The sequence below is a fragment of the Zeus faber genome, assembly GCF_960531495.2.
Source record: "Zeus faber genome assembly, chromosome: 5".
Lineage (NCBI taxonomy): Eukaryota > Metazoa > Chordata > Actinopteri > Zeiformes > Zeidae > Zeus > Zeus faber.
Genome location: NC_137192.1, coordinates 24,552,868 through 24,570,291, shown reverse-complemented (window position 1 = coordinate 24,570,291; position 17,424 = coordinate 24,552,868). Strand labels below are relative to the sequence as shown.

At 41.9% G+C, this 17,424-nt stretch overlaps 1 protein-coding gene across 1 annotated transcript in view; it reads right to left on the bottom strand.

Moving 5' to 3' along the window:
- Positions 1–17,424, bottom strand: part of rnf123 (ring finger protein 123) — a 160,507-nt gene that overhangs the window by 105,512 nt on the left and 37,571 nt on the right. The window contains exons 28-35 of the mRNA XM_080000678.1: positions 17,342–17,416; positions 17,084–17,171; positions 13,845–13,932; positions 13,435–13,519; positions 7,639–7,778; positions 5,743–5,799; positions 5,018–5,149; positions 804–879 (exon numbers count right to left, since the gene is read on the bottom strand). Coding sequence (XP_079856804.1) covers positions 804–879; positions 5,018–5,149; positions 5,743–5,799; positions 7,639–7,778; positions 13,435–13,519; positions 13,845–13,932; positions 17,084–17,171; positions 17,342–17,416 — 741 coding nt within the window. The remainder of the gene's footprint in view (positions 1–803; positions 880–5,017; positions 5,150–5,742; positions 5,800–7,638; positions 7,779–13,434; positions 13,520–13,844; positions 13,933–17,083; positions 17,172–17,341; positions 17,417–17,424) is intronic.

Genomic DNA, 17,424 nt, shown 5'->3' with positions numbered 1-17,424 from the left:
GTGAGTGGGTGCGAGGGTGATGCAGTTGGTTTGACTGACAAATAAAACTTGTTTGTCGCTTTGAATAAAAATGCAGAGTGACAAACTGCTAAAGTAAAACAATAATATGGGAGCATAATTCACGCTCTAGTTGTTCCTTATTCCGAATATCTTTTTTTATTAGTCATGCAATTGCAAATCAAAAAACAAATCAATCTTCTTTTTTCAGCCCCCCCCCCCAACTCTACTGTGGCACCGTGAGCCACGGAACAAGATAATATCTCTACATGGGTCACACCTAAAGAATTGCTCCTCAGGGTCAGAGCCTAATTCAATTTCCTTCCAGTGAGCAAAATGATCTTTTCACACAAAGCAAGCCTCGGCTCTGGAAATGCCTCCCAACACATTCTCCTCTCCTTAACAGGAGCTCTTCCTTTATCAAAGAGACTCCAGCGGGGGGGTGACAAAATCTGCTCTGAGTGGACTAAATGTTCAACTTCGTGAATGTATTTTGACTGTGTTTGTCGTCTAAAATCGACTCACGCTAGTATGAATAACATCAGCCCTGAGTCAGCTGGCTTCATTTATGTTGACAAAGATGACTTGCTCACCCTGTCCGCTCCATTATGCACCTTCACTTTCCGGCTCCTCGCTGCATTTGTTGTTGTTGTGCTCCTTTTTTTTTTTTTCGTGCAGGTACCGACGCAATCACCGTTCGGCGATTAAAAGTTTGCCTTTCAAATACACATTCCAATCACATCCGCCCCAAAGCTTTCGAGCAACATTCCGGCCAAAAATGTGTGTGCGGACAAGAGTGTACGTACCCGGGAGGCGCAAATTGACGACTCGATCGAAGAGGTTCCTCTCCGCCGTAACTCTGTTTAAAACCTGGTTCAGCAGCTGTGGTGACAGACAGTTACAACATTGGCGGACGGACAGCAAAAAAGAAATATGCACCAACTCAAAGCGACTCAAACAACCGTCGAACTTTAGCTGAGACAAAGTTTGTGGATGTGTAGAGGCTCAGTTTCCCCCGCCCAAAGGCCTGTTGGCTGCCCCAGGGATCTCAGGGAGTTGTGTGTTTGGGTTTTGGAACTGTCCCTCCTCAACGTAGGTGACAGGCCAGATAACAAGAGGTTTCAGAGTCAAACGTGTAAGCCATTTTTTTACTCACAGCAACAGTAGAGCTGTAAAAATGTTTTACATAATCGCAACGATGTGGGCAGGTCAGGTTCCTTTGGTAAAATCGTTAAGATTCCGCAATCATCAGTTTCAGCTCAAATTTAAGGGTGATTTGAAAACATTATGAGTAACGCTGCAAGAAACAGAATGTGAATTAGGCAAGCTTCCATCAGTTGGGCTGGGGAAAATTAACTGTCTACAGTAAATGGCGTGACGTAAAGGTACCTGATTTTTACGTTTCAATGGGAAACGCCAGTAATTGGCTATTCTGCGATAGCTAGACAGGCATTATCACACTGTTATAGGATTATAGGATGATTGTGGTATACAATGAACAAAAAAGACGATATGAAAAGAAGATTTGTATTACAATTGCATGATTATGACAGTCCTAGTGAACAGACACAGTAATTCTTCGGGCTACTCAAAGACACATAAAATACAAGTATGCAGCAGGCACATATCTATTAATATCTGCATGGACACACACACACACACACACACACACACACACACACACACACACACACACACACACACACACACACACACACACACACACACACACACACACACACACACTGAATTCCTACAGTTTTAGGTTTGTGTGATGGATTGGTTATCATAGTTATTTAGAAAAGTGTAAAGTGTGGCTTAAAAGACAAATGGCGAAGAATAATGAGTTAATCATGGAGGACCTGAAGTCAGCCACTAACTGATTGGATCGGGACACACACACACCCACACACACACACACACACACACACACACACACACACACACACACACACACACACACACACACACACACACACACACACACACACACACACACACACACACACACACACACACACACACACAAAAGTAAGATAGCCTTTATGGAGCATGAAAGAAATCCTCGCCGCAGGGGCCTCAAATAAATGGATTTTCTAACAGTGAAAGATTATCCTGTTCTCTTGTCCTCTAATGAGGTTTACACAATATGTTCCCTACAACCTTAATTAGAAAAGTATTGGCCATTAATGATCTCATGTTGTGTGGGTGGGAATACACGCAAAGTGGAGGTGTGTTTGTCTACATATACACTCAAATGTATGGGTACCGTATGAGTGTTCGATGCCAGCGGTTCCCAAACCTCTTCTGATTTTATCCCTAGAATGCATAGACAACTTGAATGAACCTAGCATGCATATGGGTTCAAAAATGACCTGGCTTCAAATCGCTTTCATTTATGAATTTGTACATATTATTTAATTGATTAACTTTTGAGTTAAACTAGTTGAGAAATTCTTGAGAATGAGACCTACATATGTGACGCGGCTGGTGTTTTGGGTCTCAAGGAGGCCATGGTAATTTTTCAGCTTTGTACAGATTGTGAAAGTGCAGGTTTGTAAGCTTTCAAGTGATGTGTCATACATTGAAATTGAAACAATTTGAAGAAGATATGCTGTTTTGTGGAAGCAGCCCGCCGCCTCGCGTTGCCAGCACAGCGATATACATGATGTTCATCCTCCCTCTTCTTATAATCCATAACAACACGGAGATGCTGTCTCCACAGAGAAGTGACATTTCTTGCTTCTGGAGTTTATTTGTTGCTGTTTCTTTAAAACATAGTTAGGGAAGTGCCGTCAGCTCTTCTTCTTGGCGTCCTCCGATGCGTTGCGGTGCCACATTATTTATTTTTTTTACCATGCGAACACCCGGTGTAGTCCGGGTTAATTTATGACCTTATTTTAGCAAAACTGTTTGAAATCCTGATTTGACATTACTCAGGATATGGAAGGATGATATTGATCTGCATGTGTGCATCAAAGGAACCGTAAGATCTCAGTTTGTGCTGTTGTTCCGAGTTCAACGACGGGTGAGTAACTCCAAAACTCATTTTTTCAAAATAAATTGAAGGATTGAAAAGAAAAAAAACAAAAAACTTGCAAAACTTGTGAAACTTGAATTCATCATAGATCAAAAACAAGCAGGTGTCTGTTGACGATGGCACTGTGTTGTGTTTTGTTTATGGGAGGGGATTCAAATGGCACAACAGCCAATGAAACCAAAGACGCAAATAGATAACCACGCCCCCACAATGCGCCCCGGAAAGAGGCACAGAGACTTAAACAAGCTTACTTTGGTGACGAACTATAAGTATTTATTGATCATAAAAATGTTGTTTGTTATGCTGAGTGGGTTCTTCAACATTTAAACTTTCGTAATATGAAAACCAAAAAAATGATGATTTGATTTGCGGGACTTTGAGTTTCCACCTTTCACCAGCCACTGTCACATTATGGTCCACACTTAGAAATCATACATCATGGTTTTGAACCCTGAAAACTTGCCAATAAGATTGGAGCTTTGAATTTCAGGTGGGAGGCCAAGCACAGAAACTCCCGATGACTCAGCTATTGCTTCCATCTCTCTAGATGGAAGAAGCAGGGAGCTTTAATATCATCTTATCCTTTGTTGAGGGACCTCGGTGCCCTCTATATCGAGGTTATGAGCAGTTGTGTATAGGAGTGGTGCTCAAGCAGCCCTTGAGCTTGGCAGACATTATAAATAAATACATCCTGTTGAGCCGTGATTGAGTCAATTTTCAGTGTGCCATTATCTCATAATAACCCCCAAATTGTAAGCACAGCAGGGGCCGGCCTCCAAGTCAACATTTCGTCTCCTAGGAACTGCCGCGCAGCATGAGAACGCTTGGTTTTGCCGGACCTCATCGGAGCTGATTTAGCATTAACCATCCGGGCGCCAAGATCCCTGAATGAGCCACCACAGTTTCTGTTTGTGTGTTTCGTTTTCTCCTGAACGCGTGTGTTTCTCCGTTGAAAGTGGTTCAACATATAAAGTTCTATGTGTTTAGCCAACAATCAAATGTTGTCAATGGACACTAACTTCTAGAAGTGGTAGCCAAGTTGGGACCACACATCAGCTGTCTGTTGAAAAGACTGACAAAATTGTTGCAGAATATGTGTCCCACCACCGCAAAAGCCGCCATCTCTTGCACAAAGGTTAAACCGTGGAGTTAAAGATTCCCGTTAGATTACATGGGGAAACGCAGCTCACTTACCGAGACGTAGAACAGCGCTTAACGACGCAGATCGATCCTTTCCTTTAAAGTGAGCGTCCAGGTGAAGATCATTCCTCCATATTCCATGTGATATGAAGTCACAATGTGAAACCGTTTTGATAGAATTTAAGTTTTAAATCGTACTACTTTTACACACACGGAGCCACTGTCGTGAAACGGCGAAGAAGAAAAACCCTTTGCGTCATGCACCTATGTCGCTTCCGTAAACAGACGGTTAAAGTGCAGCACGGGGTGTTTCGGTCTCACTTGTCTGTGAAAACTTTCTTCTCCGTATCGTTATGGATTACGCAAAGCAGGTGGCGGAAATTGCTGTAATTTAGTGATATTGACCATATATAATTATAATCCATGTTACAATATTTTCACTTGTTTCACCATTTTTGACCAAGTTAATCAATGAGCCAGGATAACAAATTTTCCTTGACAAAAGGAACATCCGTTTCATTTGGGCAAAAGTGGTTGACACCAGGACAATGAGACCACAAAAGATCGCTGACAATGGCCCAAATAAGGTTGCCCGGGGGAACTGGTAAACCATTATTGTCGGGCCCTGTATTGTTATTGAACTCTTACCACTAGATAAGTGAAAGGAGGGTCAGATAGACAGATACAGACATAGATAGAAGCGCCCTTGAGCAGGGCACTGTTTCCTCACAGCAACACCTGGGGCTCTCTTCTGTGGCACTGAGCCACACCATATAATGGAGAATCACCGGACAGAGTTTCAGAAATGAGTTACTCTGTCGCAAAAAGGCCTGAACCCACCTGAGCCAGCCGTCGTAGGAGGAGCTCGGCAGAGGGGCGGGACCAGTCCAGGAAGATCTCCGGCACCAAGGTGACCGTCATCTCCAGGACGCGCAGCAAGCTGACGGACAGGTCAAAGCACGTGGCGCACACCTGGAGAAGGGAATGGAAGACTGGATTAAGTTCCTGCACAACTTGGCAAAGGGCTGAGCAAGCTGACCGACTTTCCCAAGCAGACAATGCCAAAGTTAAAATAAATAAACAATAAATAAAGTAATCCATTTTTTGAGAGATACTGTGATAATTGATATGGGGAGAGGTCTCTTAATGGACAGGAAGACAATTTAGAATTTCATTTTTTTTTTATATGTTAACAAGCAATCAAATCTTATCAAATCAAATTAGGTGAATAGGCATTTCACTATGGACAGACAGAATTTGTTAATCAGTTGTGTTACCCATCAATTCAACCTTGTATGCCCTTTATCATGTACTGATTAGAGAACAGATCATTTCAAAGCTATTTTTTTTTTCTTAAAATAAAAAAAATACTCTGATCGCTTCAGATGGAGTGAGTGAAAATATCAGTGTCCATACAGGGAGACTGTTACAGATAATCGTGCCAATTTTAAGGCATTTCCTTCAGGATAAAATACAGTATGTTGGTTTGCATTGGATTTCTCTAAAAAAAAAAAGATTCTATTGGGCGAACAATAAAAGTTTGATTCTTGAATCACATCACATACCTTCAGCTGACGCGTGTCAACAAAGTTTCTCTCCGGACGTTCCGCAGCCTGCTGGATCTGGTAGGTGAAGAGTGGGTTGACCATTAAAGGGCAGATAACTACTTAATCAGGCTCTCAAACATCAAACGCCTCATTGCATGAACCCTGATTTTTGTTAATTGAATGTTCAGTTTGCACTCTCCTGCTGTTAACTTCCAGGCTGCCTGAATACCAACCTGTTCAGCAGTCTGTCAAACTCGCTGCAGATGGCTGGTTGTGAGCCAGTAAGCCAGTTAGATAATTAAATCAGTCAATGTGTCAATAGGTCAGTCCACGAGCCATTTTAAGAGCCAATTAACTCATATGATAATGAGAAGGCTGAGTCTAAAATGTTCACATGTTGGGGTTTTTTTCTGCCCTGTTGTGCCAACTGGCAAAAAGCGACTGCAGCTTTAATTTAACGCTTATATTATGTTTCAATCTTTGACCAGTGAATACTGTTTCGGCCGGAAATGGCCTATGCTCTAAAAATTACCTCAAAATGGTGAGATATGCATATTTAACCACCTCAAAAAGGAGATTACCTCAAACTATTATCATGTCGCTGACTATCATTACAAACTTGACCAGATATTGCAGGCGTTTTTTTTGTCCACATAGGACATCTTCCCCTTGATATTACGTCACTCATTTTTCATTACAAAGCAGACAATATGATCTAATTATTCATCAGAAAGACCATGGTGGTCTCAATGTGCATGTTTTTTTTTTTGTTTTTTTTTCTGGAATGTTTTTAGCATCTTGCACATGTAATGTTGGTCTTGCATGATGAGGGGCAGATTTAGCACAATAACATTCATTATGAAGAGCTGCCCCAGTGGCCTCGACATGATGATGACAAATGTAACTCACATCAAAACAGTCATATAAATCATTTAATTTAATTCATTTTTAATAACAAGGCAGCACATTATAATGAATATATGAAGCACCATTAAGCAGCAGGTTTGTGTCGTCCAGAATGAGCCTCTCCACTGACTGCTGCATGAACAGCTGAAAGGCAGATTTGATGTCATGAACTCGTGGAACTGCAAACCTGGTGCAGTGTCGGTCCTGGGAGCGTTCTGATGACGTTTTCAACTGACAGTCTTCCTGACTTGCAGCGGGGTTCCAGACCATGCTATGTTTCTATTTTTTCAACATCACTATCCTCTCTCTTTCAACCTGTGTATTCCATTGTACTCGCATTATGCTCAACATTGTCCTCAGTTCCGGACACTTCCTCCTCTATTTCACTGTCATTATCCCTGTCAAAGATTAGAGCGAGAGCCTCATTGACTGAGAATCTTCTGCTCATGTTCCTCTTCTGACACTTGCTTCTGAGTGACTGAATGAGTAAATGATGAGTGGGACCTTTTTATGTCAGTGTGGTGCTCCTCTCACACAGGAACAATTCCCACAACGTAGATCTGCACCAGTCTCATGTTATGTCTTTGAGGCGTTGGTGAACTTTTTGAATACAGAAGCCTACCTTCAAATAAAAGGGGATGGTCTTCATGTTTAGAGACAGACAGACTTTTTTTATACTAGCTGCTAGTTCATAAAGGCCTATTCTCCTTTGTGGTCCAAAATGTGCGCAGCATCAAAAAGGGGTGCAAAGTGCTTATAGACATGAACAAAAACATCAAGATGTCAATATTCTGTATAGAAGTTCATGACTTCAAATTAGGAAGTCACCTGGCCTCAGGCCAAATCAAGTATGTTTACCAGCCTTTTAGTGATGTTAAACACCCAAATTCGGGTAAAATCTGGCCAACGTGATACACGGGTAAAACGACACAGGGGAAACTGAAAATGAGCTGGTAAGATTAATTGGTGAAGTAACATATCACCAAGGTCAAAGGTAGGTTGCCTTACCTCTTGGATCATGCCTATGAACTCGGAGAAGGCCCAGTTGAGCTGGTTAAGGACGCTGTTGAGAAAGGAGGCGGCCATGTCCTTGTCCATACTCAGCAGCTCAGCCATGTGCCTCTGGAGCAGCAATGACGGACAGGGTTCTAAACCAATCAGGTGAGGGTGAAAAGGTCAATATCCCATCAAAGGAGGGAAAAATAGTAGACAAATCATCTCTCTTATTCAACAACATCAGAAATGTTGACTGATGCAGAAGAAATTGACCAATTCTAACAAAAAATATATATGAATAAATCTGATAAAATGATTGTGTCAAAATTAGCAACTAAATAAATTCTAATGTAAGACTGTTTAGGGACTTTTAAGGCCTAAAATTTGTAAAATTGAAAATCAGACCTTTTTTTTTTTAAGGTTCTGCAGATAGCCGGGGAAAAAAAGATAAATTCATTGAATTAATCCCTAAAACAAAATTGTACAGCTCAAGGAAGAAAATGATCTCCAATACATTGTCTGGCTGACAATCATAAACACATTACCAAGAAAACACTGTTGAACATAACCACCCTGCATCCCCGACGGCCAAAAGTGTCACAGCAGAGAAATACAAAGTGCATCAGTGCGATTGGCTTGGCACCACAACACCATTTGGCCTTGGCGTACAGTAAAACCTTGAAGGCATCGCCTAGTTGGGATCAATGCGGCCATCTCTGCAAGAGAAAAGTTAGGATTTGAATGCCCACCCCGTGGAGCTCTGACGGGTCTGGAGGTAATTTATTACCTTATCTTACTCAATAGGCTGTAGAGTTTGAAGGACAATGGCGGGGGGTAAAGGGAAATGTGTTGGGGATAAAACTCAGATGATAGAAGCAAAGGGAATAGGATGAGGGAAGAAAGAATGAGGGAAAACATCTGGGAAGAAGAGGTATTGTAAAAGGTATGTGTGGAAACTGAAAGAAATGGAAGTGGATAGATATAGGAGACAAAGGGGAAAGGAAAGGAAGGAAACTACAAAGAAAAAGGAGGTGATTAGGTAAGAACGTGTGGACAGCAAATCGAAAAACACAAAATGCTTACTCCCAATAAATCAAGCAGAGAAGCGGTAACTTGTCAGCTTCGCTTCCTTGAGGAAACAAAGCTTTAACCTTTGCCTTTAATTAAGGGACGCTGAGACAATACTTTTCTACTGATATCAGGCCCACGGGGTTTTGACCAGGAGAGGTGCAGCGCCAAACAATAGACAGGAAGGAGTGAGAGGAGAACACCACGAGCGGGCGGATGAAAAAGAGAGGTGAGCGAATTGGAAAAAATGATGGATACAAACTAAGAGTGTGGCGGCAAACGAACAAAGACATCACCGAGGAAAGCAAGAGGCGGAGGAGGTGGGTGAGGAGGAGAAGAGCAAGAGCCATCTCCATTGTCCCCGTCCCCCTCCAGGGGACGCGGCAGGAACACCGAGGAGTCAAGTGTTCATTAAGTCTAATAATCCCCCTCTTGCCATCCCCCTCTCTCCTCTATGCCCTCCATCTCTCCTGGATCCCAGCAGGATATAATGGATCCCTTTTGCAAATCCCCCCAAACGCCATTCTCTCCACCTCCCTCTCTGAAGCTGAGGAAAGTCAGCGTAGACGGAAAGCAGCGGCGGTGAGGACCGCACAGAATATTAAGTAGGAACGAAGCGAAGGCTGTTCATCGACCCGGAGATAACAAACGCAGGGGAGTCGTGTTAATTTGGTCCACCACGCGCTCCTCATTTTGAAACCCGTGTCTAAACCAATCAGGATTGGCTTTTGTAAACGCTGTCATCCAGCTGCACTCCCTGACATCAGTCTATAAAATGTTGAGATTTAATAAATTAGATGGCGGGATAATAACATTGACAGAACAGCGGGTAGAAGGCTCAGAACAGACTGTAGGGATGGAGTGTCTCGCAGCACAAGAGGCATTCTTTGAATCATCTCAGGCCCCGACTGCACCGAGTTTGCATGTGCTCTCCATGATTAGTGGCTCGATGACGACTCAAAATGGAATGAATGCAAATGGAGTGTGGATGGGGCTGGGCGATATTGCCAAAATCATATCTCACTATCAATATTTGTTGACCACCACGATTGATAATTTCACAATATGCGCGTTCATTGTGCAACTAACTGGATGAAGTTAAATTGAACTTTATTGCTCATCGCATGTGAATTGATTCACTAACCTTAGCCAAAACATTTATAATCAATTATTTATTTATTAAAAAAAATAAAAAAATAAAAAAAAAATTAAAAAAAATAAAAATAAAAAAATAAAATCGAATGGCAATTTCAGCACTCAAATAGTTTATTTTTTTCGAATTTGGATTCTATTCAAATTCCGTTCCTTCCAGCAATAATAAGCAATGTATAACTAGCAATTATAGCAAAGCAATTATAACTAATGAGGTCGAGGCATTGATTAGAACTGCTAGAACAGTCGGCCTCCCATTCTCAACTTCTATATCCTTCTTTATGTTGAAATCTGTACCGATATTTTCCCTTCCTTCATCCGGTAAATCTAATGCTCAAAACTTAAACAGACAAGCCCACAAATACTGCATGTGCAGACACAAACATCCCCTCATACAAATAAGACACTAGTTTTTAGCATGAGGGTGACCACTGAAAGCTAGAACAGTTTGTCCTCTGCGCTCTCACCGGTTTGCGTATTTGCATTTGTGTGGGAGTTTGGGTGTGTGTGTGCGATTGTGCGTGCATGTATAACCAAAGAGGCCGCACAAGGATTATCCAATTACAATAAATCATTACAAAAGCAGTATGCAAATAACCATAGCCGTTTCTAAACAGGAGAAGCAGGGGGAAGGTTTGCGTGAACTCATTTTGAAGGTTATATCAGTAAGAAGTTGACTAAACTATTACTTAAATAGCTACTGAGATATATACGGCTTTCGAAACAGGGCAGTAGGTACCCTTGTTTTATAAAGCGGATGGAATTTGGTTTCTTTGTTTAAAATTACCGATCGCCAACTGCTGCCATTATTTCGCAAATGGTGTAAAATCTTATTGATACAACCTTTAAAGAATACAGTCTAACCTCATTGGATAGGATTGCTAGATGACTGGAGAGCCCGCTAGCACTGCTTAGGAAGGGGTTTTTCATCTACAGGGTGATAAATCAGCACTCGATGCAGATACTACAGATTCACAGCATCGTGATGCAATCAAACTCTGCACTAAATGACAGCCCGGGAGTAATGTTATAATGGTTATGGTGAATAAAATGAGCATCGATAAATTAGACAGATGAAATACAATGGGTGATCGAGACAAACTTACTTTGGAAACTCGCAACTGACAAGTCTCCTGAAGCGCATGCAAATGAGAAGGAAACAAAACAAGGAAAGACAAACGACTGAGATGGCAGAAAATGGGGAAATCGAATCATCTGGATAAACGAAACATTTAATTTATGTGAGGCGTTAAATACACAGTTTCCCGTTGAACTATAAGAAAGCACCAGTGGAAACATGATTACAGAAGAGGGATTTTAAAGTGTTTCAGACGCAACTTCACAATCTTTTATTTATCTTTAGAACATCCGAATCCCTTCTGCAAGACTGGGCTACTTTTGATGGGAATTAATTAGCAGTTTGTTTGCTGTTTATGACATGGATGGAAATCTGGATGTGCTATGGTTTCATACAATGAGGGAGAGTGACAAATAAAGCATCACACCATGCAGTGAATAAGTGCATATAAAGTATGAAGTGAGAATATGAGTGACGAGTGTGGCCCTGTTTTCTTACCGCTGTAGATGTTTGTGCGACAACGACATGACGACGGTTTCCGAAATTCAACAATCAGAAAAGTTCTTTATAATTTTGCGCCAAAGACCCATTTTTTACATACAATACACAGTGTGTCAGAAAGTAAAAACTGGCGTCGAGGTAACATGGTGTCCTAAGCCTGGCTCACGCGACACGATTTTTTCAAACGTTAACAGATGTTAAAAATGTGAGACCCCACACATAACGACATGTGACACTTGTCACATACCTGTCATGTAAACCCACTTAAAAAAAGGCCATTGACGCCTTTCTCAACGCTGGTAGGAGTATGCCTTTCTATTTTTCCCTTTACTATGTGTGTCACGTTCGTTGTCACGAACCCGCCGGTAAAGTGGCGTGTCCTGTTTCCAGTGTGATTGGGGGGAAAAAAAAACAGTAAAAAGCAGCATGGAGTATGCATGCCCGGTCCTTCAGCGGGGTGGGGGCAGGTTCGGAGGCCAGCTTGCGGAGGTGCTGGAGTGGCCGGCGGGGAGCGCGGGCTCGGAGCCACGGGAGATTTTGATGGGATGTGAAACGATCGAATGATACACTGATATTCCTGTCTATTTACGTGCCAACGTCCGGACACAGGGTGAAAATGTGCGTGTCTCCCCGGGTGACGTGATTCCATCACTGACGATCAGAGCCGGAGCCGATAAACACCTGTGATTACTGCAGTCATTTGTGGGAGGTAAAACGCACTCCTAACATCCCTCACACCACAGGAAAAAATGGCACAATAATCTTTTTAATCACAGTTGACGGAAGGGGGAGAAATCGGCCCCAAAAATCGGTTTTATAGACTTGTAGTGTGTACCCCGCTTCGGTGTTGCGATACCTGGAGGCCCTGCACTCACACGTTTCCACCGAACAGAGCTGGTGTTGATTACAGTCTGCCTGGGGTCAGCATGTCGAGCTCAGTGTGGACATTGAGATTGTAACACTGAGGGGGAAAAGCTTTTTATTTTTATGAGGAAAAAAGAGAAAAAAAAATATGTGAAAACACATATTCTCACGAACACAATAACACAATAACACACACACACACACACACACACACACACACACACACACACACACACACACACACACACACACACACACACACACACACACACACAAACACTCAAGAACACAAAAATAATCCCAAATCAATCTCACAAAGGAGCAGTAATGATAGGCCTGACGTACGGAGCCCATCATGGCCTGAAGTTATTTATGGGAATGTGTGAAACAAAAACAGAGTGAACCTCGCCCGTCGTGCCCACCATCCAGGCTGACAGGACAAGAAGGAAAAAAAAACAGGTAAAAATGGAAACCAAGAAATCTCTAAAAAAAGAATCAAAGAGATAAAGTAAAAAAATAAAAATGAAAATAAAAAAGCAAAAGAGGTCGGAACAGAGATCAGAGTGAGACTGACGAGTAGTGGAGACTGAAAATCCCAGACATGAGGGCGGATAGAAAAGAGAGACGGAGATAAAGAGTCAACATTCAAGAGAAATAATTGAGTACATAGAGTACATTTAAGCACGTCGTTAACAATAAATAAATAGCTGCAAATGCAACCTTTTTGAATAGGTTGAATTGGTTTAAATATATCCATGTTCCAAGTAACCTCACATACAGTATCTTGCGATATTATGACGATATCCGTCAAAATATGATCCCAGATGATATCTAGTCTTGCATCACGATGTTGATATCATAACGATATATCGCTCAGCCCGACTTTGACCGTATGTGCGTGACCCTGCAATGGACTGGCCTCCCATTCCCAACTTTTAGGCTCTAAATGAGTCCGTTACTGAAAGAATTGGGTGAAAACTGCAGCATTTTCCAAAGAGCTCAGGAGAGACAAATATTGCGAGTGAGACATCACAACAGAGACAGAGAGACATACACAGAGCGAGAGCAAGAGAGAGAGAGAGAGACAGAGAGCGTGAGAGAGAGAGAGAGAGAGAGAGAGAGAGAGAGAGAGAGAGAGCACTTACTCTGCAGACTGGGCAGGTTGGCGTCCTCTGGTTTGGTTTTGAGCAGATGGGGCAGTCGGGTGTATCTGTAGCCAAATCCACAACCCTGAAAGAGATGGGCCGCTATTTACACGCGACCGGGCCAAGACACTCTCCCCGTGGCTGTCCAAATATGCAAATGTGTATTTGTGTGCATGTATGTGTTTCGAAGTTTTGTTTGTCTACGTGTAACTTCACAGCAAGCGTAATGGTCACAATGAAATGCTCCGCCCTCATTGTGTCCAGATAAAATGTGGCAAAACAGGCTAAGTCTGCATCCGTGTGTGTGCGTGTGCGTGTGTGTGTGTGTGTGTGTGTGTGTGTGTGTGTGTGTGTGTGTGTGTGTGTGTGTGCGTGTGTGTGTGTGCGTGTGTGCGCGTGTGTGCACTCACCCTCCACAGTCGGACCAGAATCCAGTTGGTCTGAGCCCAAGGTCTCTGCTCATATGGAGCCAACAGATTCCTCATCATGGCAATGCGTCTGAAAACACACACACACACACACACACACACACACACACACACACACACACACACACACACACACACACACACACACACACACACACACACACACACACACACACACACACACACACACTTTACTAACAGCACAACCCACATACTTTTCTCTCTGCTTGCAATCTCATTCCCAGAATGTATTGGGAAAAAGGGCTTGAGCAGCGATGCAGACGTCTCGCTCTCCTGTGGCTCTCTGTCTCGCTCCCTCTCACTTATTCTGTCACACTCACTCCACTGATTGGACTGTGGAGTGTTGCTCCGGAAGGATAATCGTATGCCGCGCGGTGCCATACGCCACCTGAGTGCCAACATCATTAACACAGGCGTGCCAACCTTGAGAAAATATTTTGAGTACCACAACAGTGTCACAGGGAGTCTCTGTGGCGTTTGAGTTCCTGCAGCTAAATGACTCCATCAGTTATTCACAGCGTAGCCGTCTCGTAACAAGGCCAATCACATCGTATGTGAGGCTCCTACGGCTTAGTATACAAATTCATCTCATTTGGATATACCCCTTGAAATACATCATCTTGTAAACAAGAACAACACGCTTTCTTGGCCGATTCCATTTTATTTACGTCCGACCTGCCGATTCCCATTTTCATTTCATTTTCATTCAATTGTAGGTTCATAATAAAACATTGCCTATTAAATACCTTACACAAGACATTGTCGTCTGATCATTTTGAGTTGATATCCAAGATCAGAAAATGAAATAGAAAATCAGAAAATATTAAATTATAGGTTAATGTGCAGTGACTATACAACATTCAAATAGACTGAGTAAATCTATAAAAAAAACATAGTCTTCCCACAAAGTTCATGTATTGCATAAATAAAATTAGTATACATTTACATTTTCATTTATGAAATTCTACTTCTCGCTGAATCTTAATATTACAATGTAGAAGTTATGACAGTTAATTGAATATACCTTTCTCTACCACAAAGTTCCGGGCTGCTGCGCCTGAGGCCTGCGGAGCTGTCCATGGTCCTATGCTTCAATTGCCAATTTTGATCACTTTATCGCTATTCCCTATAACTTTTAGTTGTTTTTGGATATCTTCTAAGTTTAATAGGAATAATAGAAATCTTTTTGTCGATGTCTGTAATGCCTGTTTTGTACAATAAATAATTCAAAGTTTCGAAAAGTTGCTTTTGGAGCGTGTTTTGAAAACCATGGCCCTGACAGTAATAAGGATTATATCAAGAATAATGTCAAAATATAATTTATAGATTTACAGGAAAGTCTGGGCATGACACCTTTTATAAATGCGCTTCAGTTGCACCAGTTCCCTGAAGACGGTAATAATTTTACTCTAACTGCATGTGGCTATTAGTACCGGTGTTTGTGAATCGGATGCTATTTGCAATGAGTCTCATTTGCAGAGGAAGGGAGCAATTTTGCACCAAATGCATGCATAATACCTCATTTAAATAGGTGCATGTAGCACCGGCGCACCAAGACGCCATTTGCCTGGCAGCGCAGTTAGCGGTGCATTTCAACGTTTGCAGGTGCTTTGTGAATTAGACTCTTGCTTTTTCTGTTATTTGCGCCAGGTAAGCAGCCACAAAAGCCGTGCAATCCTTTTGTGAATTCACCCCTGTATGTTTACTATTGTTCATTTTTCACTATGGGACAATAATAGAAAATGGAACTGTCCCTGAGTTCAATTAAAATAATTTACAACATGGAATGGTCACTGAGTTCCAACAAAATAGAATAGACTGTCACCACGTTTTGGTATAATGCAACCAGTAACTCTCACTGAGTTTTGGTAGAACACAACAAATAACTAACAAAGAAAAGACCAATTCAAACATAGAATGAAAGTGTCTTTCACTTTAAGTATAAATATACCTTTTTATTATGTTTAAATGGTACTTGCCATTCCAAAATAAATTGCAATAATTGTAATAAAAAAAGAAAAATCATAATGAGTGGCTTCTTCTCACTCTCGTTCACTGGAAGTCCTTCACTCAGTGTGCATTAAAACCAACTGAACTAAATAGAACGACTCATTTTACTGAGTGACTCGTCCAGAACCAAGTCTCAAAAAAGAGTCGAACCTTCCATCACAAGCTTGTGCACTAGGAACAACAAGAGCCGACGCTCTGCTTCACAATTTTGGAATATTGTCAGACGACAGATAAATCATTTATCCAATTTTCTTAGTTTCCCTTGAAGTACCTCCAAACAGCACATTTTCTTTCTTTCACTCTATCATTTTGAGCATCAACTACGCCCTACGTTACATTACGTTGGTATCGGGAATGAGGAGCATATAGGAGCATTTTTACGAGTACATGAGCACAGTATCGGGCGTGTTAATACTGTATGACCTACGGAATCTGATATATCTGACACTGACACTGGTCTGTGTCCGGCTGATTCCGGTCATGGCCCATCGATCGGTGCATCTCATCTAAATATGTTAACGTTACTGTCACCTGTTTGTGCTTATTGCTCCTCCACTTCCTATTTCACCACAGCAGTGCAACGTTACACATCAATGGATAATAAAGTACCGCTGCGCTGCGTAACAGGCTTACAGAACCACAAGCACAAGGTCGTAGCATCTGGTCCAATCCAAGGGATGTCGTTTATATACCAATAAATGAACGGTATTGTTTTGTATTGATTGATTGATTGTTTTATGTAATTAAAAGTACAATAACATTTATTTTTTTTTTGTGTAGTTTCAGCTGGCATTTCGTAGCTGTGTATTTTGACTAAGTATTGCGTGGTGGGTAAACAAAATGCGTGCAGGTTGGCAGTTCCGTTCACATCCCGAAAAAAAACACTTATCTGTGAATGCACAAGGTTTGGACATTAAATGGAACAACCCATTTAATACTAAATGTGTTGAGGCGCCGCCGAAGCATTGTTTGTTTACACAGAGTCGTGTGAAGCTGCTCTCCCTATGTTTGTTTGTTCTAGTTCCACAGACAGGAAGACAAAAGGAAGGGCAGAAAACAGGAAGAACGAAAGAAGCAAAGGACAAAAGGCAAAAAGAAAAGACACAAACAATGAACATAAGAAAGAAACAAACAAACATCACAGGTATTCTCCTTTCCCTCCAGCCAATGGGGCAGAGCAGAATACTCACTGCTCCTCTGGAATCCTCTCCACGGCCCTGAGGGATTGGGGGTAGCAGACGTAGCTGGCCAGCGCCTGCATCAGAGAGTCTTTGATGTCTGGGAGCAAAAAGAGTAAATAAAAAGGAGAAGACAGACATTTATATATCCTATATCAATCTATTAAGTGTTACTTTTGGTTATTTTATTCATTTGCTTACTTTTTTGTGCTGTTATTTACATGAATTCCAATGAGTGTATGTTTGCACGTGCGTGTGCGTGCGTCTCACCTGTCCCAACGATGCGTGGGTCAGCAAAGTGCTTAGCGAGGATAGCAGCGAGTTGAGTGAGGGTTTCTTCATACCCTGAAGGA